The sequence below is a fragment of the Podarcis bocagei genome (genome assembly GCF_964188305.1).
Source record: "Podarcis bocagei genome assembly, chromosome: 3".
Lineage (NCBI taxonomy): Eukaryota > Metazoa > Chordata > Lepidosauria > Squamata > Lacertidae > Podarcis > Podarcis bocagei.
In genome coordinates this window covers 24,452,158-24,476,463 of record NC_138127.1, presented here as the reverse complement: position 1 = coordinate 24,476,463, position 24,306 = coordinate 24,452,158, and the positions used below count along the sequence as shown (strand labels likewise).

The 24,306-nt window shown below is 42.1% G+C and overlaps 1 protein-coding gene across 2 annotated transcripts in view; it reads right to left on the bottom strand.

Moving 5' to 3' along the window:
* Nucleotides 1–1,803: 1,803 nt before the first annotated feature.
* LOC308583094 (uncharacterized protein) overlaps nt 1,804–24,306 on the bottom strand; it is a 235,781-nt gene continuing 213,278 nt past the window's right edge. For both annotated transcript variants that reach the window (XR_014006050.1, XM_081186767.1), the window contains 2 exons: nt 16,716–16,803; nt 1,804–1,968 (listed from right to left, as the gene is read on the bottom strand). Coding sequence is in view for 1 of the 2 variants with exons in the window: in XM_081186767.1 (XP_081042893.1) it covers nt 1,903–1,968; nt 16,716–16,803 (154 nt within the window). In the remaining variant the exon portion in view is untranslated. The remainder of the gene's footprint in view (nt 1,969–16,715; nt 16,804–24,306) is intronic.

Genomic DNA, 24,306 nt, shown 5'->3' with positions numbered 1-24,306 from the left:
CTGCTGTGTCTCCTGACCAGGGGCCTAGGAAGGGGGGCAGTGGGGGGGTGACCTGGGTGTCATCCCTGACGGGAGTTACAAAATCCCCCTGGGTGGCTCGCCCTGCCCCCTGAGTGGCCAGCATGTGACAAGGTGACCAAGCAACTAGCTCCGCTGCTGCTCCTGACACCACGCAGGCCGGTGCATGAGGAATCCATTCTATTTATGGTTGTCACTTCAGAAAACCAAACTGCTCCTGCGTTCTATGTGCAGCTGTGCACATAGAAATCTAGCAGCATAACTATTTCACTGTCTTCCATCAAAAGCTTTGCCTGTTGCATTTAGATCTGTTGGGTGGCTACAGCAGATGCAACAACAGGAAAGAAGCAACATGTTATCCCTGTCGAGGATGGCAACTCATGGCTACATGAGAAAATAAGCTGATGGGCAGCTGGATCTCCAGCTCATCCCCCTGCCTCCATGCACTATAAGTAGAGAGAGAGCACTGCTCAGTGCTCTTTTATACCAGACTAAATGTTCTCTAGGGACACGGGTGGCACTGTGGGTTAAACCACAGAGCCTAGGACTTGCCGATCAGAAGGTCGGTGGTTTGAATCCCCAACCGGGTGAGCTCCCGTTGCTCAGTCCCTGCTCCTGCCAACCTAACAGTTCAAAAGCACGTCAAAGTGCAAGTATATAAATAGGTACCGCTCCGGCGGGAAGGTTAACTGTGTTTCCGTGCGCTGCTCTGTTCGCCAGAAGCGGCTTAGTCCTGCTGGCCACATGACCCGGAAGCTGTACGCCGGCTCCCTCGGCCAATAAAGCCAGATGAGCACTGCAACCCCAGAGTCGGCCACGACTGGACATAATGGTCAGGGGTCCCTTTACCTTTACCTTTTTAAATGTTCTCTCTTCTCCCATTGCCAGACAGCTCAGCTGCAGAAACAGAAGTACCCACCGGCTATATTTCTTAAAGAGAGCTTCATTTCCATAAAAGAAACTATGATTAAACTATAAACAGCTCCATCAACCATAGGATGCAGCAATTTGATTCAAGTGTGATTTGACAATTCTTCCCTAGGGCTCTAGGGCTCTTTCCTGTCAGAGAGAAAGAGATATAGAGCAGTCAAGTGCTCAGGGCACTTCGGCACTTTGATGAGAAGGGTGGTGCATCTCTACAAAAACGAAGTCCAAGGTTGCTTCAGCTTGCTTCCGGGCTGCAGGCTGCAGTCCTTTTTCCAGGTGCAGAACATTCCCTTCCCATCCCTTTGGTCAATATGAGCACGTTAAGTAATCACTCGTTTTCCCAGTGCATTAAGAGGAGGAGCAAAGCTCCACCCCAATTCCTGCCTGCTTATTTATGGAAGGTGGTATTAAGCTGTCAGTTGCTCACCCTATCTAACCTTTGCAAAATGCAGCACGATCGGCTCAAGACAGAGGGCGTGTTCATATTATTGGTTTTAAGCATAGTAAAAATTCTTTTTCTTTCATAGCTCTTCCTTTTTGCTGCTGCCCCCCCCGGCCAGCTGTTCATATCAACACATGCACACATCGGGGTGGCGTGGTGGTTGACTGGAATGTCTTTATCCCTTTAGGACTCCAATTGGTGTGAAACTGGTTTGAGAAACAATGCATCAAAGTAGAGACTACATATACATTTTGGTTCTGTAAGCAAACATTAAAAACCCAACAATGGAAATGCAGCGGGTGCGAACACAGTCAAGTTTTGTCACAACTAAACAAGAGGATTATCTACTGTGTTTCTTACCAGATATAATTGCCCCAATCCAGATACTAGTAAGAGCTTGCAGATCTTACCCAAAGGATGATTTGCAGGAGGGGAGAAGGATTTGTCTACATCAATTTTTCTCCAAATAATAGCTGGAAATGGTGGGAGCTTCATCAGATTTGCAGGTGTGGTAACTATGCTGAACTTATGTTTGTTCGCTCCTGTACTTCTCTGTTGCTGAAACAGGAGAAGATGGGATTCTGCAAAACAAAGGCATGGGATGGATGAGAGGCAGTTGCTGCTCAGCTTTTCATTAAGTTTAAGAAAAGCCCTGCTGGATCCAGCTAAAGGCCCTTAGTCCAGCAATCCTGTTCTCCCAAAGTGCCAGCCAGATGCCCATAGGAAGCCTGCAAGCAGGACATGAATTCAGTGACACACTCACCACTTCCAATTCCTAGCAATGGGCATACGGAGGCTTACTGTTGTTGTTACTCACCGTTGACACACTTTTACCCTCAAGCAGACTTAATGCAGCTCGATCCAGGAAAAGTTAAGCATTTGTAACAGTGCAGTCCTAACCAGTTTAGCTGCTCTGAGTGGTACAGGAGCACTGAAAGTGCAGGGCAGAATTTTAACTTTTAAATAAATAAAGTGCTCAGCATCAATCTCTATTATATTCAAAGGGGCTTCTTCTCAGGTAAATGCACTTGATTGCATCCTCAGTGGGAGCATTCAGACAACACATCATTCTGCAGACTGAAGTGGAACCATCCAGACAATGTTTTACCAGCTGATTTTGTTGTTGGTGTGATGCTGGAGAGTCATGGAACCCGGGGCTGATATATGGGGGTTGGTGGGGAGGGGATATGCATTCAAGTTTCCAATTTAGTTCTGAAAATAATTGCAACTTCCAAGGATACAATAAGTGTTCCCATCAGGACAGAACTGAACTGCACGGAATTTAAATTATCTTCTTAGATAACATAAAACAGGGCAGCCTACTTAAATAGCAAGCCAAACATTACATGAAATGAAAACAGATCCTGTTTCAGACAGGTAATTGCACGCACATAGATGCTGCATCTTGGTCTGGCGGTTGCATTTGACTCAGAATTCATTAATTCAGTGCGGTACTTTTGTCTAAATCACCAAGAATGAGTAATCGTGAATAGGTAATAAATCTGAGGTGCGGATATCTGTTGGTAACACAATTGCTTCCTGCAAATTTGTTTGGAATTGAGGCTTAAACTAGGGGTGTTCTTAAACACTGGATTCTTTGAAGTGGCTCACCCTGTCACAAAAGGATCGCCCAGTGAAAATGGTAATCCCAGCTGTGCTTATGGTGCTACTGCAAAGTTCCTTGCATAAATATAATGATTTATACAGAGAGCCTTCTGTTCTGAAATGGTGACTCACTGGGTATATGATGCGGTGTCTCTTCTTTAATCTAATATGATTATATTACTCATATTTTGATCATCTCACTCTAAACCATTGTGTTCATCCATTCCCACCTCTGAAGCCTGACTTATTATTCCATATATTCAACTCAAAGGGCTGCACCAGGAAAACTCCCTTAATCCAAAAGAATCCATGTAGTCAGGACAATAACAGAGTCATCCTCCTTCCTGATGGCATAAAATGCTGTGATTCTTTCCACAGGAATGTCTTTTGGGCATGGAATACAGCTTTTTATGGGCCTAAAATGATTTATGTGACTTTCAAAAGAGGATTGCCGAAGACTGGCCAACCTTTCCTTGCCAATAAGAGGCATCCTATTTCTACACCATTTGCAATGGAAGAAGATTTTGCTCAACGTCACTGAAATGATTAAAAAAATTAATAATAACAGAAGACTGAGCCCCTTTCCCTTTCAGTCATAAATTCATGTGTTTATTCCTTATTTATTACACAATGAATATATTACACCCTTACTCAAAGGGCAGTAATTCCATGGCCAGCCCTTTCATGAGATGAGTTTTATTTTTATTTTGTATGGGACTTCCGCCTGAAGTGCCAATTTGAAGCTCTCCAGTGAGTCAGTTTTGCATATCTGTTTTTCAGGAGCACAGTCTACGTAAGATGATATGGATATCTCAAACAGCTTGAATCAATTCATCTTTGGCAAACTGAACCCATACCCCTAATTTCTCTTCTCATTTGTATACACTGGAGTGTCACTGTGCCTAATCTTATCCATGGTACTTTGGGATGTGATAGACTCATCTGCACTTTGATTTCACTTGCAGCACAGACAAACCCAGCTTTTAGAGCAATTATACAAAAGACAGTCCCCAGAGTTAAAGAAACTTACTCATGAGGTAATTCCTACCATGACCACATTAAAAAAAACAACACCAGATCAGTTGCCTTTATTCTTTTACCCACTGAACACTTTTCAAAACTTGAGCTATATTTGGCTTTATATACTGCCAACAAGCCTACCTCCCCACACCCTGAAACTGCTCTACACTTATGACCAGACCTAAGATTTCACTCCTGTTTGAGAGGAAAGGGTTTTGGCTGCAAACTTGATATATGTATGCACGTTAGTGTCTGTGTGCAGGGAAGGGGGCCTGGGTCCATATTGGTGGGTATCTTCCAGCATCTCACAGATGGAATTAGAAATATTTTATTACCTACTTTTTAAGTCAGTTGATTTTATCATTTTCAAATATATATTTTATGCTTTATGGAAACTGCTTAATGGTTGCTTTTAAAATTAAGGGACATATAAACCTTATTTATATATAAACCTTCAGAAGACATCTGAAGGCAGCCCTGTTTAGGGAAGCTTTTAATGTCTGATGCATTACTGTATTTTAATATTTTGTTGGAAGCCGCCCAGAGTGGCTGGGGAAGCCCAGCCAGATGGGCGAGGTATAAATAATAAATTATTAAATAAATAATACGAATGCTTGAAACGCACGATACTACAGATCAATTAGTACACTTCGTTAGTACACATTGTTGGCTTATTTAAATGCTTACAAGTCACCTCCCTGACCTTGGTGACCACCGTGGAAACACAAGACAGCACTAGATGGATCTTTGTTCTAATCCAGATCTGGCTGTATGTTTCCAATTGGCCCATTTAACTTTGGTGGGCAGTCCTGCCACGAAAATTCCCAAGAGCTGGCTAAACTCACGCGCTCAGGTTGCTGGCCAAACGTGAGGGGATGCAACTACTGCCCACCCAGGAAAGCTATAAGCGGCCATTTTTATCTTAGTAAGCAGACATTGTATGTGAAATGGTAGGCTGAACACTACATAACATGCATTTTGCCTACATTTGTGCTAGACAGGGATGGGTGAACATGTCAGTTTTTGTTTCTCATTTTTCCAATCTTAATTTCAGTTCCCCATCAATCTGCAGCTATTTTAAAAGTCCTTATAAAAATTCACCAGCATTTTTGTGTGAATTTATCTTAATAAGACACCTTTTTGTATGCACTCCCCCCCCCCAATACATTCATTTTTGCAAAACTAGTTCCTCTAACATAACGCATTTTTATGTTATTTTCACTAACACGTGCATTTATATGCACATTATACCCTACTGTATGATTTTTATTTTTTTTTACAGATTGCTTGGCTGATGAACTGCACTGCAAAAGTTGGATACATACAAATTTCAAAGCTGTGTTTTGGTTCATTTATTGTTTTGGAAAGTGAAAATTAGATTCATCTTGAAATGTATACTGAATAAATTCTATCCTCCATCCCTAGTTTAACTTCTAGAGACCCTGGAAAGCAGGTAAACACTGAAGAATGAAAATGCTGGAAACACAGATTAACAAAAAATGTAACAAGCCATCTATCTCCCCAAACAAAGCAGGAAAAAGATCTCTCTCTCTCTCTCTCTCTCTCTCTCTCTCTCTCTCTCTCTCTCTCTCTCACACACACACACACACACACACACACACACACACACACACACACACACACAGAGAGAGAGAGAGAGAGAGAGAGAGAGAGAGAGAGAGAGAGATTGAGAGAGAGAGAGAGAGATTGAGAGAGAGAGAGATTGAGAGAGAGACAGAGAGAGAGAGATTGGAGCAGTGAAGCATCAGGGAACATTGACTGTCCCTGGTAAAAAGGGACTCTTGAAGTCAGAGGGGCTGGACACAATGTCCTGCCATTACACTAATGACATCCTGCAACATCCTGACATTGGGGGAGGGGGGGCTTTGAACATGGAGGAGCCCTGGCCCCCTCAAAAAAGTTCAGCCCACCCCCAGTACCTCAGCCCCCAGAAGCCAGTGTCCTCACTGGAAGTGTATTGTGTTAGCCGATCTCTCGTATTGTTTTAATGGGATTGTTTCATTGCATATTTTATTTATGGATGTTTATACTTCAATGCTTGTGCACTTGTAATTAGAAGCCTATTTTGGCATTAAGGAGCATATAAATCTAGTAGTAGTCGTCATAGTACAGTGGTACCTCGGGTTACAGACGCTTCAGGTTACAGACTCCGCTAACCCAGAAATAGTACCTCGGGTTAAGAACTTTGCTTCAGGATGAGAACAGAAATCGTGCTCCGGCGGCGCGGCAGCAGCAGGAGGCCCCATTAGCTAAAGTGGTGCTTCAGGTTAAGAACAGACCTCCAGAACAAATTAAGTACTTAACCCAAGGTACCACTGTATGAATAATAATTCAGATAAGGTTAGGTGGTCCTGAGAAGCAATTTTAAGACACTAATGCGAACACGAATGGATCACATCTTTGTTTTACACTGGTCTCTGAAGATTCCTATGGAGGCATGCTATTATGTCGTGTGTAAATAAACAAAGCACCTGAGATGGTTTCTTTTGTACACACCGAGGTGTGGGTGCAGATTTTGTTGTAGTGAAGCTGGCATACTCCAACACGTAGTGGAATATCTCAACACTGTACACTTTGTGTGAGAGATCGAGATCTTAATTAAAGACTAGAAATGCAAGAAAATGGCACAGGTGGTCATATGGTTCTCTTGCCCCCACGGACTAGATTTAGCAGAACAAGGGTCCTTAAAACCGCTCATCTTCTTCTAGTTTCCTGGTGTGCTGTATAATTCTCGAGTTTCAGTCGAGTTTTCTAGCCAGTGATGACTCAATGGAAAAGGAGAAGGTGGCCAAGTGTTAGTGGAAGTGTCACCCAGTTTATTACACACAAAGTGATTAATTTTTCATTCACTCATCACTCTCTTGGTGTATTGGCGCAGAAAAACATTGTAAGCATATCTTTTAAAACACGAGCCTAGACCATCTCCCCCTTTTGCATTGGCAGTCCCTTCAGGAAACACAAAATTGACTCCTATAATGTTACACAACGTCTTTTCTGCAGAACTGCACTAGCCCATACTACAGTTTGTCAAGCTTTCAAGCCCTTTCAAGTGCATGGAGGTTTTATTAAAATACATAGATGGGCTCCGCCAACATCTGACACCTTGCCAGTCAAGTGAGTTCTCACACCTTTTATAGTAAACTCGTAAAAAAAGGAGAGAAAGAAATTGCATGAATATTCTCTTAGGTTTTCAAAAGTTCTGACATGAGTCATACAGCTTTCTTAGGCTCCCATCAAATCAGTCAGAAGGCATGTGAGGGCTCAAAAAGTAATCCACAGAAAATGCTTTTTTTAAAGTGAAACACACACACAAATGAGTTTAAATGGCTGCTGTTGGATTCTTTGGGTAAGAACATACATTTGTGAGATACCTAGACATAAATAGCTCTTCATGAGCTTCCAAAGACTAAATACTCCAGCCAGAAAGCTTATTGTACGACCCTGGACAAATCACTGCCTCCCGGCCTTTGCTACAGCACAGCATTGCTGTAAGAGTAGGGCTGGCTCCAGATATTTGGCTGCTTGAGGCAAAGGAGAAGCTGGAGCCTGCTCTCCCTGTCATATTAGCAACTGAATCTTAGGCCACATTCACACCACACATTTAAAGCCCTATTATACAACTTTAACAGTCATGGCTTCGGCTCAAAGAATCCTGGGAACTGTAGTTTGCTACACATGCACTGGGTTCAGCCCAACTTTGGTGGGGGCCTGGCATGTGAACACTTGTGGGAGTAAGAACTGTCCCTATTTTCACCAGAGGAATGTTGGAGGGTTGGATCTGTCCTCTTTCACGATTTTTCATTGCTGTACTAATGTGATTTGTATGTTTCCTAGCTCCTCTCTTAGATCAATCATTTTAAAATATCTCCCAAGAGAGATTACGCCCTTATCCGATACAGTGGTACCTTGGGTTACGAACTTGATCCGTTCCAGAAGTCCGTTCTTAAACCAAAGCATTCTTAAACCAAGTTGTGCTTTCCCATAGCAGCAGGGGACTGAATTTACAAACGGAACACATTCAACCGGAAGCGGAACATGTTCTGCTTCCAAGGCAAAGTTCACAAACCAAAGCACATACTTCCGGGTTTGCAGCGTTCTTAATCCAAGTTGTTCATAAACTAAGCTGTTCTCAAACCAAGGTACCACTGTACTTATAATGTAATGGCATGAGTCCAGAGTCGTCCATGACTGGACCTAATTGTCAGGGGTCCCTTTACCTTTACCTGCAGCATCACCCTGTTCTGAATAATTATCAAGTGTGGCCATATTGTAGCAACAAACCTGGTGAATAATGAAAACAGTCCATCTTAAAACAACACACACATTCTGGATTATTCCAAATATGCACAAAATTTGCTCTGGGTATCATGAAACTCAGTTCCTAAAGCAAGCTTGATTTCTGCTCAGGGAATATTCCTCAAGATTCTTCTAGTGAGTTTGTGGCATGGATGACTCGGGTGGAATCAACACACATATAAAAACCGTTCTGAAACTGCTTTTTTAAAAGAGAGTTTTAAAAAATACACTGAATTTTCCATAAGGCTCACCATCGCCATCTAGTGTCACATTGTAGATTGCACTCAAAACATGCTTAAAACATTTTGTTTGCAGCTGTAGAGCTGAGTCCCTAGTTTGAGTGCTCTTTGCATTCCCAAGTACTGCAACCTACACATGCCTTTAAGAGGTTGCTTCCTCTATTCTTGGGTGCCCGAGTCATATTCCTGCCAGGAAGGGTTTATCAATAGGGATTTTCCTTTTGATCTCCTATTTATATGTACTTAAGGCCATGATGCTGTTTTGCTGACATTGTGCCAGGTCTTCCTTGGCTCAGATATGACCCCATCAAATCGGAATCAGTTTTGCAGACAATGGGCAAAGATCCCATGGCTCACCGCGTGCCTGGTGTTTGGCACATGCAGGTTTGCTATGTTGACCTGGGACTGCAGAGCTGGAGGGAAGCGCACTCTGGCCGCTACCATTGGTCAAGGGAACAAAAGCTACTGGGCAGCTGTGCAATCTGATTGCCAGGCCATGGCAAAAGGAAGAGCAGTCTAGCCTCATCCATCAACCTGAGAAGGAGCAGCTGCAAGGAGCTTGTTCCTCTACGATAACGAATACTCCGCTCTCATCTTGCAGTTGCTCCAAGACTGCAGAATGGAAGAAAAAATGGCCTCTGTGATCTAACAAGGGGTGTTCGTGCATTGTGTTCAAGAAATGTGCAGCTGCGTATGCAATAGCTGAGCTGTTCACATCAACTTGTGCACACTCTTGCACACAAACACTTGTACATGTGTAGAGACAACTTGTACCTGTGTTCTGCAAAACACTTGAACAAGTCGCCCAGAGTGGCTGGGGCAATCCAGCTGGGTGAGTTGGGTATACATATTATTATTATTATTATTATTATTATTATTATTATTATTATGCACATGTTTATATACCTGTCTTAATTGCTATCTGTTGCAAGCTTCCCTGAGGATCATTTGACCCGAGGGTGGGATAGAACCCTTCTATATAGAATAAAATGAATATGTCCCGAGCTGATAACCCTCATTTTCCTAGGAAGCATTTCCTTTCCCAGAAAAAAGCAGGGCATCTCTGCACATACAGACTCAGAATAACAGACAGCTTTTATTATTGGAGAAAGTAGAAAGCAAAGAAATCAAGGCCGGGAAAACTTAGTGGTGTATTTGTCACTGATGAAATCAGCAGTTCTGAGATGGAAAGGGCTATAAATAGCCATGTGGTATTGTGGTGACTAAATGTTGGAAAAGTCATTTTAGGGGAGAAGAGGAGGGACACATTGCATTGGCAAATGTAAAGGAGCTTTATTACTTCTTTAAAAAAATACCTTTGCTTCTAAACTTCAGTGGGTGTTTGTATTTGCAACCTGTTCTCCTGCATCTCCTGTTAAAGCAGAGGTAGAGAACCTGTGCTGTGACCCTCCAGATGTGGTTTGGTTATAGTTCTCATCAGCTCCAGCCAGCATGGCCAATGATCAAGGATAATGGGTGTTGTAGTACAGCATGCCATCAGGTGGGCCACACGTTTTGTATTAAAGGGTTTTGATTAACTGGGCTCAGAAAGACTTGATTGAGTCTTTAGACAACCGCCGATCAGTTATCAACACATTTTCATTCTTTTTTGCAGAGGCTACATAAAAAGTACATTGGCACACTAATGTCATGTGTATATAAGTCCACTTAGCATCAACCTTTAGCTAACATTTTCTTTGATGCTAAGCATAATCACAGCACATAACATTGCTTTGCCATTTATATTCTATGATACTTTGATTGTAAGGTAAATTGATAAGCCATGCTCCTAAAGGTTCATTTTTAGAGATTGTCTTGATTCCTCAATTACCGTGCAATCCTTATATAGACAGGAAAATACATCTTCAGCTACATGGTATTCCTTTGGTTTGGTTTGTCTTTTCCTGGCTCAGCATAAAAAAACAAAACTTTTTTGTGGTGTAGTGAAAATGCCAGAGGCAAAATTATACCCTGTGCTGTACCAAACGGTCCTTTCTGACCAGTGGCGTAGCGTGGGTTGTCAGCACCCGGGGCAAGGCAAGTAATTTGTGCCCCCTAACCCATGGATTTGCGCCCCCTAACCCGTGGATTTGCGCCCCCTAACCCGTGGATTTGCGCCCCCTAACCCTAACCCCCAGATGTTGCGCCCGGTGCGGCCGGCCCCCCCTACACCCCCCCACGCTACGCCACTGTTTCTGACACATGTTTGAGCCACTGGTGAGCAAACGAAACCAAAGCTACATTTTTTTTAGTGTTATGGAACTCTTGGTTTGTGTGGTCTCTTTCATTCAGACACTCTCAGGGCCCAAGGTACAACCCCTGACACATTCCCATCCCCTCAGTACAGTGGCACTTTGGGTTACATACGCTTCAGGTTACAGACTCTGCTAACCCAGAAATAATACCTCGGGTTAAGAACTTTGCTTCAGGATGAGAACAGAAATCGTGCTCCAGTGGCGCAGCAGCAGCAGGAGGCCCCATTAGCTAAAGTGGTGCTTCAGGTTAAGAACAGTTTCAGGTTAAGAACGGACCTCCAGAACAAATTAAGTACTTAACCCGAGGTACCACTGTGGACAGTTGTACACTGTCCAACCATCTCGTCCTCTGTCGTCCCCTTCTCCTTGTGCCCTCCATCTTTCCCAGCATCAGGGTCTTTTCCAGGGAGTCTTCTCTTCTCATGAGGTGGCCAAAGTATTGGAGCCTCAGCTTCACGATCTGTCCTTCCAGTGAGCACTCAGGGCTGATTTCCTTAAGAATGGATAGGTTTGATCTTCATGGACTGCAAGAAGATCAAACCTATCAATTCTGAAGAAATGATTCCCTGGAAAAGACCCTGATGTTGGGAAAGATGGAGGGCACAAGAAGGGGACAGCAGAGGACGAGATGGTTGGACAGTGTTCTCGAAGCTACCAGCATGAGTTTGACCAAACTGCGGGAGGCAGTGGAAGACAGGAGTGCCTGGCGTGCTCTGGTCCATGGGGTCACAAAGAGTCAGACATGACTAAACGACTAAACAACAAACCACTGTATAGGGTATGGGATATATATGTGTGTGTGTGTGTGTTTATAGAATACAGCTTTATGAACAAATGTACTAGAAAGTTGGAGTGGCTGTGGATCTCCGTTCACTTGACTGGATATTTGACACTTTGGTGTCTAGAATTAGATCCTGTACTCATATGAAACAGACACTGGCCAAAAAAAAGTTGTTGTTTCCTTTCAAATAGATATTTTAGGTTCTGAACTAATAAGCATTGTGTACCACTTATTCCTTCCCTAAGGGACTGACTCTTTGGTCCTTCAAAATAATTTGCACTACAAATATATAACTATATATCTTACAAGGAAAGCAATGGCTGCTCATACACCTTTATTACTTTTCCCCTGCACAATTTATTGTAGGTGCCAGTGCTACTCAGATTTGTGCTTTAGTTATCTCAATTACAGTGATGCCCAATCAGCATTCTTGAAGCCGAATGGACATCATTTAAGCCCTGGCTGAGTCCATGTAGAAGAAATGGAATGCACACCCCCATGGCACTCTGCAGACTACAGTCACATCCACACCATACCTTTAAAGCACAGTTAAACAAAAAATGAAAAAATTGGCTTTAAATCCGGGGAACTACAGTTTACTCTCTTTAAAATACTCACCACACATACCAAACTATAGTTCCCAGAAGGGAAGCCTTGTGCTTTGAATGTATGGATGTGGATGTGACCCAAGTTAGTATGTGTAAATCTGCAATAATAAAACTATAATAATAATTTATTATTTCTACCCCACCCATCTGGCTGGGTTTCCCCAGCCACTCTGGGCGGCTTCCAACAAAGATTAAAAATACATTAAAATGTTAGACATTAAAAACTTCCCTGAACAGGGCTGCCTTCAGATGTCTTATAAAAGTCTGGTAGTTGTTGTTCTCTTTGACATCTGGTGGGAGGGCATTCCACAGGGAGGGCGCCGCCACCAAGAAGGCCCTCTGCCTGGTTCCCTGTAGCTTTGATTTTCACAATGAGGGAACCGCCAGAAGGCCCTCGGCGCTGGACCTCAGTGTCCGGGCTGAACCATGGGTGTGGAGATGCTCCTTCAGGTATACTGGGCCGAGGCTGTTTAGGGCTTTAAAGGTCAACACCAACACTTTGAATTGTGCTCGGAAACGTACTGGGATGTACTGCAACAATCAGGAAATTACACACCACTGCTTTTGCCATATGATAATGTTAGCAGTAATTCTCAAACCGGAGTTAACAAACTAAGCAACTAACCCCATACATCAATGACCATCTGGAACATTTCCTTTTGAAAAAATGGAGAGAGCCTGGACTTAATTTTTTTAAAAAAATCAAATTGTTTTGGTTCCCATTTAATTTACTGTTCACCAGTCCACTTGATTGCAGACTGGATGCAATCATAACTGGAAAATCTCCTGCATATTAGTGGGCTGAAGTCCAGCCCACCAAGAAGCTAAACAAAAAGTAATGACGTATTTGAGGAGTGAACTTGTCGTCAACCATGAATACAGCTGTGGGTAGACCATTGTGTTTATAGAGAATTGCAATGGTTATTTTTAGAAGCCAGCATGCTGTTTTCCAGAAAGGGTAAGAGATTATAAATGAAAAAAGGCAAGGAAAATACTTAAAAATGAGTGCAGTTGGTGTTCCTAAAAGAAGCAAGGAGCACAAAATTCTGAGGTGTTTAGCAGTGCTGTGTCGTGGGTGTGGCCTGTCTCTTTAAGAAGCATGTCAGGTCTATAATAGAAACTCCACAGCCCAGCCTGAGTGTGGTTTCCTCCATAGCACTGTAGGAAGTAGTTAGAACCTTAGTTTTACATATGTAGCATATGCTACATAGTAGTTGCTCTGTTGTTCAAATAACACCAGTCCTGAAAGACCTACATTGGCTCCCAGTACATTTCCGAGCACAGTTCAAAGTATTGGTGCTCACCTTTAAAGCCCTAAACGGCCTCGGTCCTGTATACCTGAAGGAGCGTCTCCACCCCCATCCTTCTGAAAAAGCATTTGATCATATAGAATGAATGTATTCATATTCCCTGTTATAGAAATTAGATACTGGTAAACAGTTTCAGGATTATGTTAAAACTCTCTATAATGATCTCTGTGTTGTATTATGTATAAACAGCCAGTACTCAAATTATTTTCAAGTAAATAGAGGAACAAGACAGGATTTCTCCTAGCAGCACTGTTTTTTGTTATATGCATTGAACCATTATGACCTTAATTAGATCAACAGAAGATGTAACTGGGCTAAATTCTAAATCTACCCCTTACAAAATTCATTTAAACACTGATGATGCAATGCTTTCATTAACTAATCCTTTAAAATATGTACCAATATTGCCTGGCTATAAAATAAACCCACTAAAATCTGAAAATATATGACTTAATAAAATCTGATGAAAGCAAGCAGAATTAATAGAAGTTAAAATATACTATATTTGAAGATAACCACATTCTTATATAACAGTGTATTATAAAGTTACACATCTAAAAGTAATAGCTCAGTGGCTGGATATTTCAAAGGAAACTCCAGGTTGTCAATTAGAGATGAGCATAATTGATAGCATAATCCTGCTATCGATTATTCCATGGTAGAATGAGAGAAAAGGACAAATGTTTAGATGCAGACAAGTCTCAGCATCAACACACAAACTCAACCCCCAAATGCAAGCTAAAACTCATCAACATCTGATTAAACAGGTTAAAATTAGAAATGTTAAGAACACATTAAAAGACCCAGGTGCCTAGCACTAAATATACAGTAGATTCCAGGCAAGCCTCTTTGGGGTGAGTATTTCACAAAAGGTGGGGTCCACTAATGATATTTATCAACTTTGAAAGTTTCTCTCCCTTAATCTTTCATTAATCTTGTATGTTGTAAGTATTGTCGAAACACTGACAAATCTCATTGAGTGAAGTGTTTGTCAAAAGTTCTATGTCACTAGGAATCTTTGCAGTCTGAAAAAATAGCATAAAAATTAGCATAGAAATACCAAGGGAATAGGAGGCAAATTAGGACAAATGTCCCCTGGCCTACCTGGCAGCAAGTCAGTATGTCAAGTCCCCAGTCCAGAGTCAATCCACATGTTCAAACCAAAGCATAGTCCCAAAGATATCCTGGAGCAGTTGAGCAGACAAAGCACCACAGCTCTGCTTCCCTTTTGTACTTTGCATGCTGATTGCAGCAACTGGGCTTGAGGAGGCATTAGGCCCTCACCTGTTCTGAACCTACTCTAGATGAGGAATCAGAGACCTCCTCCCAGAGCTAGCGAGCTCCACCTGGCCAGCTAGGGAGCTGGGCTGTGGGCCCTTGCTTGCCTTAGCCTCTTGGAGCGCCCTGCCCACTGCTCCCTACTCCTCAGAGCTCACCGTGTTCATGGAGTTATGGGTCCCTCTGGCTCTGGTTCCTGTACACTGACCCCAACCCCCTTACAATCCTTCATTATCCCATGAGAACTTCCTACACCAACCTATGCTTCCCCAACCCCAGCTTGCCTTAGTGTGTCCCAGTCCCAACTACACCCCTCGCCAGTATCCTCTTCCTTGTCCCCATTGTCCTGCCAGTTCATGACAACAAACTTCCATGATTTGATGCTGTTTCCTTCTTGTTTGGGAAGATGTAAGAATAATGTTTGTTGTCTGGCATCTTATCTTTTGGTTATGGCTAGTTACTAGAAGTGCAGAGGCAACCAAGAATCTGACTAAGTGAAAACAAGTCATCTAAGAGTTGGAACCTAGATATACTTGTTGACGCGTGCAAAATCATTCAAAGTTCTAATGAGCCTCTAACCAACTCCAACTGCTGCCTTGCAGAAGTTATTTCACAGACAATTTTGCAACACATCTTGATAAGCATTGATAGGCACTTACTTGGAATTAGGTGGAAGGTAAAAAAGGGTATAAGAGGAGTGCAGAAAATGTATCATCCACAAAAGATGGGTATGTGTTTGGGCTATATAGTTTTGCTTCAGCAGAAGGAGTCTCACTGAGATCTAAATCTAAAGATGATACATTCACTTTGCTCTTTTTTTGTGTAGCAGCAACTATTCCCCCCGTCATCCTAGGATTCTGAGGATTTATTATCATACTATTGTGAGTTCAGCTAGGAGTGCCAAATGAAATAAGATTTATTTTCCTTTGCAGAATAGAACACTTGAAACTTACGACATATTTTTAATATCTTCATAATTTACAAATATATCTAGTGGAAGTAAACATATAACTGGTAGCAGGTCCCCAGAGACTGTACTTCAGTTTTTCAATAAATTCCATGTTCTAAAAAATAAAATACAGAACCAACACAGCTATTTGGTTTGGTGTTGTTGTTTTTTTTTAAAAAAAATCTTAGTTGAAAAATGAAGTCTGTATGTGCCAATGAGAACTTGTGCAGTTTTATTCAGTGGTAGCTAGACAGCTGGTGATAGATTCTACAAAGGATTTTCTGTTACTCTAAGAATGCTTTGAGGCAAAACAAAGTGGGGGGGGGCTATATTGCAACACAATTCTTGTAGCAAATGTTTGGCAGGACAGGCTGGAACTGTCCTAATTTGCAAACTCCTTTGCTCACTTGCTATACAGTGGTACCTCGGGTTAAGTACTTAATTCATTCCGGAGGTCCATTCTTAACCTGAAGCTGTTCTTAACCTGAAGCACCACTTTAGCTGATGGAGCCTCCCACTGCCGCTGTGCTGCCAGAGCACGATTTCTGTTCTCATCCTGAAGCAAAGTTCTTAACCTGAAGCACTATTTCTGGATTAGCGGAGTCTGTAACCTGAAGCGTATGTAACCCGAGGTACCACTGTACTCCTTTCTGTTCAGATGACATTTTGTGTGTGTGTGTGTGTGTGTGTATATATATATATATATATATATATATATATATATATATATATATATATATATATTTGCTTTCGTAGATTTTCACGGGTACAGGAATGCAGGTTTTGGTGTTTTCGGGTATCTTCCCGTGTAAGAGTTGGGGTGTCTAGGCGACGTTTCGACGAGGTCTCACTGAAGATGACGAGTGAGACCTCGTCGAAACGTCGCCTAGACACCCCAACTCTTACACGGGAAGATACCCGAAAACACCAAAACCTGCATATATATATATATATATATATATATACCTGGTTAAGTGAACTTGTTTGAAACCCTTTGGATCTCCCTTTTCCACAGTGTTCGTTGATGTTTTCCTGGCTCTTGGAATCACAGTACCTAGCAAAACAAATACATCGGAAGCTGGTTACTCCAGGCTGGAGAGCAGAAAGTAAATACAGTTTTAATAAATTTGACCCAGGTAACCTAGGAAACTCCGATTTTGCTTAGGACAGCTGTTTTAAAAGGACTATAGTTCAGGGCTTTAGCGCAAGCTAAACGATCCACTCCTTGCCTGTAGAGTGAAGGATTTTGGGTGGTGGGAGTGGAGGGGGGACAGAGAGGAAATGTAAGCAGTCTCTGAGCTACACAGACTCAATCTGAGTGACTCCACTAAACAGCCATCTGCCTGGGCCACATACTTCATTGGTCCTGCTTCGCTGTTACTCCGTGGATGTTTCTGCCTGACTAGAACTCTTATACAATAATGACTCTTGCTTTTCTGGATGCAGGAGAGAGATATGGTAACTGTATGTGCGGAAGCTGCCCCGGGTCGTTTGACCTTTTTTAAAAATAGATTTTGGATGCACCATTCCCACAAGAGAGGGGTGTGTAAAAGTGAGTAGAAACTGGCCTACTGTACAGAGGTAACATTGACATAAGCTGCTCCACTCATTTTTGCCTCAGGCCCCACCTACTACTGGCATGTGGCCCTCTCAGAATATTGCCCAGAAAGGAAGGTTACTCTCAGAAAGAAAAAGTTCCCTACCTCTGACCATATTGTAAGACTCAACCAGGAGGAGGAGGAGGAGGAGGAGGAGGAGGAGGAAGAAGAAGAAGAAGAAGAAGAAGAAGAAGAAGAAGAAGAAGAAGAAGAAGAAGGGGAGGAGGAGGAGTAGTTTGGATTTGATATCCGGCCTTTCACTCCCTTTAAGGAGTCTCAAAGCGTCTAACATTCTCCTTTCCCTTCCTCCCCCACAACAAACACTCTGTGAGGTGAGTGGGGCTGAGAGACTTCAGAGAAGTGTGACTGGCCCAAGGTCACCCAGCAGCTGCATGTGGAGGAGCGGAGATGTGAACCTGGTTCCCCAGATTACGAGTCTACCGCTCTTAACTAATACACCACACAGGTAATGATTGATTTCAAAATCATGAATCGGAGTTAGACCTTGTTTTGATCCTAGAAATTCTAATTGTGTCAAGGATGTGAATATTTCCATGAGCCACCTAAAGCTAGTCTTTACTAAACTCCATTGAAACCAATGGAAAACATTAGTTATAGCTAACTTAAATTCTATAGTGTTCAGCAAGACTTTGTTCCAGTGAACTGGAGCTGGATCAGAGCCTGTATTTTTACAACCCAGGAATAAAGAGTTCTGTGTCCCATGTCTTTTTCCACCACAAATAAAAGTACAAGTTGATATTGTTGGCAGCTGGTCTCATGTATTCAGTGCTTTTATTCTGACTTGCGGGCTGGTAACACATCCCTTTTCCTGTCATGGACATGAAAGGAAAAGCCTGTAGTATTCGAAGGGCCTTGTACATGGGTGGGTAGTTGCATGGCCCTTTTGTGACATGAAGATTAATCTTCAGAAAGTGCAATCTATGAAGTGGTCTTTAGAAATTACCACTGGAGATGGCTGGATGAGCAACGAGCCACGATGACACAGCATTGCATTTGGGTGCATTTGCAGAACTAGGTTCTTTCCAATAAGCTCACCATGAAAGCGCCCATAGCCATGCTTCCAAGGAGTAAATGATGCATACATTCATGCTGATCCATTATTACACACATGAACACCAAAGAACAGCCGTATATGGCATAATACCCAGGTTATTGCCATCAGCATGGTTTCAGTCTTATGCATAGTTTATTGTGAGGGAGATTGACTAACAGTGCTGCTTGCTTACGGCTGCACAGATTCAACTTGTGAAATACATTTTAACAAAGAATCCGCAAGACTCAACCTTTGGTCTTCATTTTGTATTGGTTTTGTGCCCTATTCTTCAGCTCTTTTCTTTTCCTGTCTTTATAACTATTTTAAAATGTTTTCGTGGTGTTTTCAAATTGTTTAATTGAGCATTTTGGAGACTGATGCAAAGGACTAGATGTCTCTCCACATTCCACAAACATAGGTTGGTCAGATGGGAACAGAATCTTCTTACTTGATTGCCAGTGACGTCCGTAAAGCACGAGACTCTTAATCTCAGAGTCGTGGGTTTGAGCCCTACATAGGACAAAAGATTCCTGCATTGCAGGGGGTTGGACTAGATGACCCTTGTGGTCCCTTTCAGCTCTACAATTCTAGGATTCTATGATTCTCCACTGCTTTTGAGAACAGCAAGCTTGCTCAGGGCTCCAGAGCAGGCTATATGGCATGCACAGCCCTACCTCCAGCACCTCATCATTGCTCTGTACCTGCCGGTGTCTGCTGCCAAAAGTGGCTGCCACCTTCTACCTAATGTTAAGTCCAGCCTTGTGTCACCTTTTTATGCCAATCTGTGACAAACAAACCTAAAATCCTCATTATTACTTCCAGAGCAAGGAGGGTCAGTCGGTTCCTCTAGCGCTCCAGCAGATGATGTCTTTGTTTCTGCTCTGATAAAAGCCCTGGAGCTGTGCTCCCCTGCCTCCATCTTCCCTCCGCTACATCCCTGTTCCTGACTTCATCAGGGCCTATTCCTCCATCCAGTCTTGTCCATAGGCTACAATGGCCTTTTGCGGAGAAAGAAAATCTGATCTTCTGCAGCTCATCAATCTTTTAAAGTACTAAACACCTTCTAAAGGAGAAAGTCCTTGCTGAGTCTCTTAGGAATATATGAGCGTTAAGAAAAAGAGAAAGTAATGTCAGCCACATCTACTGGTTTTGAGGTAATTACAGCACTGCAGGAATTCCAGCAGTGTAGTTATTAGCTAATAACTACCATTGAAGATGTGAGTAGTAGGTTCAAGTGGTACAACAGCTATTAGTGGTGGAACGAAGCAGTGTGGTCACTCCTTCCACAATCATTTACATGTCAACTGTAAGCAGTGGGATGGAAAACAGCATTCACAGAAAGCCAGTCATTGACCATCATTGCTGAATTATATCACCTGTGGTATTCCACTCCTGGTTACTCCCTATTACTCTAGTATACTTATGTATTACAGTGGAAAGAAGAAAGAATTCTCTTTCCCACCAGTTGGGCTACCTATGTAATGTGGAGGGGGGGGGCGCACAATGTATGTACAGGGAGAGTCCTTTAAAAGAGGCTCCGTGGATACAGAGTACACACGTTCCACAGGGCCTCTTTTAAAAGATTCACCCTGTATAAGTGTATATATTCCCCATGAAGAGTGCATTTGAAAACACTGGCCATTTCTTTCTTTCATTTAGCATGATTGATATACCACTTAATAAATAAAAAAGCAGCCTCTAAGCAGTTTACATAAAACAGTATAAAATATTTGTAAGAAGGTACCAGTAAAATTGGCATTAAAAGCAAGTGGATATCATAAAATTATAAAATAGATAACGATCAACATTTTTGTTTCAGCCTGGGGCTTAAAGAAAAGAAGCAAAAGAAATACAGGCATGCATCTCCAGAGCCTATTCCCCACACCCCGGAATATTATTTATTAGAAATATTTTTTAACCACTAAGCTTTGAACAACATCATAAATGTAGAAGAAAATAAAATAGATAAAATGCAGTGCTCAAAAACTGCCAACACAAATACTGCCTTTGGATAACTCCTTCTGAGAAAACCTGCAAAAATAGAAAGGTTTAAACATCTGAAGTGATGCACACAGCGCCAGTTTCTTTCAACGGTGAGGAGAAATTCTTCATCTAGAGGAAGATTCTTTGGCTGTGACCTGATTCAGATGTCACATGAAGCCAAATCATGGCTTACCATGAATGTGTGAACATGCAAGCTCCCTGAGAGGAGACTGTAGTCAATGTATTACATGTCTTGGAGATATCTGAGATTGCTTGGGGCAATAATGTTCTGCAGAACATACAAGCACTACATATTTTTAGATGTTCTTAACATTTTTAAATGATTAAAGTATTTTATTTTGTTTTAATTGTATTCATGTAATACCCTGGGTTTGTTTGGGAGAAAAAGCAGGATAGAAACAAACAATGCTATCGATAATTTGTGCATTATTGCTTGACGTAACTACATCTAGCAGGAATAAATCTACCCACAAGCTCAAACCGATCTGTTCTGACATCTAAAATGCAACGGAACAACCTTTTCTCCAGCTGTCATGCCTTCAGTATGAATCAACAACCGAGAGACACTGAGGTCCAGACATTATACAACTCTTTCTCGAACTCCAGATACAAGATCCTTCCTCAAGTTACTCCAAAGATTTCATGCAAAGCCTGTGTGAAACAGGGGATACACATGGTTGTTGCTAACAACTTGCTGGTAAATCATGTCCTCACATTCTATAGTTCTTCAACACACCTTCATATTGCAAGCAACAGCAGGAAGGAAGAGAAAGGCAGGAGAGATATAGGGAAGGGTGATGCTGGAAAAATAGCCAACTGGCAAGAAGCTTTGTGTACTTGGACTTCACAGCCTTCTCAAAATTGTCTGCCAATGAACCTATGAGTTGCTGACAAGAGGGCCAGCAGTTTCTATAGCAGAATAAGAACCAACGTCTCACTTTCAGGGACCTGGTATGTTGGAAAAACCATGCCTTCTGCTTTGGCTTTGTACATTTATTTTGCTACAGGTTTCTTGGGAACAGCAGAAATTAGCATGTGACATAACTACATGGTTTTTAACTATTTGCAGTCTTTTAGTAGGCAGAATCCTAAACAAATTTATGTGAAAATAGGCCTCACTGAAATCAATGCAGTTCACTTCAGAGGAACTATGCTTCCTCTTGCCATTAGGAGAGTGTGTTTCCATGTTCATTTCCCCCCTCATAGGACAGCTGTAAGTTGCATTTCATACTGAAGTGCTGCGATTTGAGAAAACAGAGGAACATCAATCAACTGTATATTATGCAGTGCCTTATCTGACATTCTAGCAAAAGAACTAAGAAGAGCCAGATCAGTCATCTGGTCAGTGCTCAACCAGATGCTCATAGGAAGCTATATCTGGTTGACTTCTCCTTACCAATAGTGTGGTGTGGTGGGTGTGTGGAGAACAGGGGCAGCCATTGAGTTATTGCGGCCCTGAGCTGTGGCATAGGTGCAAACAACAAATCATTTGCTGTCGTGTATTGATTAAACACCCTGATGTTGGGAAAGATGGAGGGCACAAGGAGAAGGGGACGACAGAGGACGAGATGGTTGGACCGTGTTCTCGAAGCTACAAACATGAGTCTGACCAAACTGCAGGAGGCAGTGGAAGACAGGAGTGCCTGGCGTGCTCTGGTCCATGGGGTCACGAAGAGTCGGACACGACTAAACGACTAAACAACAACAACAATTGATTAAAGAGATGGGCTTCCATCATGCAGCCAATAAGCTTGCCCTTATCTATATCTAGAGGGTCATTGTCCTTATCTATGACTGTACCCTATAAGTTACCTAAGAGTTACTGGGTGAAGACTGTCACTGTCTTGCTGGGTGGTCATGTTTGTTCATTTCAATGCATTTCAGCCACCTCTTGAGTTGAAGGAACTTGAAAATGGAAATTGTTCGAGTGGCAATATTTGTGTGTTCCGATAAATTCAAAAAATGTTGTGGTGTTCTTTAGATATGGAGAAATCCTATCCAATAAAGGAAGTCCTTCCCAGGAATGAAAAATAGACCTCCCAAAGGGCTGAAATGGCACATAAGCAAAGTGTATTACTCATTTAATGAATCCCATGTGTCTATTATCACTGCTGTTAAACGGGTTTGGTACTGATAAAGAGAAACAGTTAGCAGGAAGTCAGGGGATGCTGAGCAAAGTCCATGAATATAAGTCAGGAGCAAAATGGGCATTTGTTCTCTTCCTTGGACAGTTTAACTGCCCAATTTGAGTGGCTAACAGGATGTTTTCTGTTTTCTGATATTCCAAAAGCCCAGTTTCTGTTGGTTAATATATTTGTGGTTTTGGCCACAAACAGACATATTCATATAAGCAAGTTAAAACTAGTTTTCAAACAATGACTACCATACACAACAAATGAGAAGCAGTCTATTCACACTCAAAAAAACTTGGTTTGAACTGAAAGACACTCCTACCATATTCACTGCACAGTGGTACCGCGGGTTAAGAACTTAATTCGTTCTGGAGGTCCGTTCTTAAGCTAAAACTGTTCTTAACATGTTAGCCTTAGCTAACCCCATTAACCTTAGCTAATGGGGCCACCTGCCACTGCTGCTCCACAATTTCTGTTCTCATCCTGAAGCAAAGTTCTTAACCCGAGGTACTATTTCTGGGTTAACGAAGTCTGTAACCTGAAGCATCTGTAACCCGAGGCACCACTGTAACCAAAAGGCAGCGGCAGGTTGAAATCAGGACTTCACAGTATGCCACCATCCTCCAAATATGGTTGACCCAGTTTGCATATTACATTTTGAGTGTTGGCATAGGTCTACTTTTTAACCAAGAAATGCAGGCGAACAGATATTAGCTTACTCTGTTTCAGTCAAATTTCACGCAACATTACACTCTACAAATATTTACATAAAATAATATAACAAATAATTATATTCTATGGCCTCCCTGCTCGTGCTCCTAAAATGTGCTGACTTTTATGGTTTTAGAAAAAGAAGGAAAAGATTATGGTGGCAACACTGACTCCGTTAAAAATGCTACATTTCGTTTCCATGTGCTAATAAACAAAAACCACCCTGTGCTTCCTCTAGTTTCTTTGTATTCAGCAAAAATAGTGTCCATCTTGTTTGTTTTCACTCCCAAAGAGGCGTATAGGCATTCTCCTGCCTGTGCAACAATTATGCATCAACATAAGAGCTCACAGATTATAAATCCACAGCACAGCACTTCAAAGGTCATGGTGGTTCAGGAGTGCACAAACTTTAGGCTCATCAGATCTAGAACCCCAGAGTCTACCAAACTTAGCTGTAAGTGAAATCCTAACTTACAGTTAGCATTAAAGGACAGGGTGTATCTGAGCTCATTCTGAGCCTCAGAACTTGTTTTCAGTATTGTAGCTGAACAGAGTCCAGAGTCCTTGCAATCAAATGTCCATCACATCCACACTGTGCATTTAAAGCACAAACAAATCCTGGGAACTGTAGTTTGTTAAGAGTGCTGGGAATTGTAGCTCTCTGAGGGTAAGCTACAGTTCCCAGGGTTCTTTGAGGGAAGTCATGTGCTTTAAAAACAGGGTGGAGACGTCATTTCAGCAGCCTAATTTAGATGGGAAACTTTCCCCCCTTACTATTTGTTATCAGAAACTCTTAGCAATCTACTGCAAATCAGCCAGAGATCTGCCAGTGAATGCTACTGGACTTTCTCTCCGTTGAACCTTCTGATGTGAGAAATCCATCTGGTGATGATCCACCTATTGCTCTAATGAAGGACAACCCACCAATTTCTGAGGCAGAATGTTCAACCATTGAACAGCTTGTACTATCAGGAAGTTCCTCCTAATGTTTAATCCAAATCAACGTTTGCCAGCCTGGTAGCCTCCAGATGCTGTGCTGGTGGAGGCTTATGGGAGCT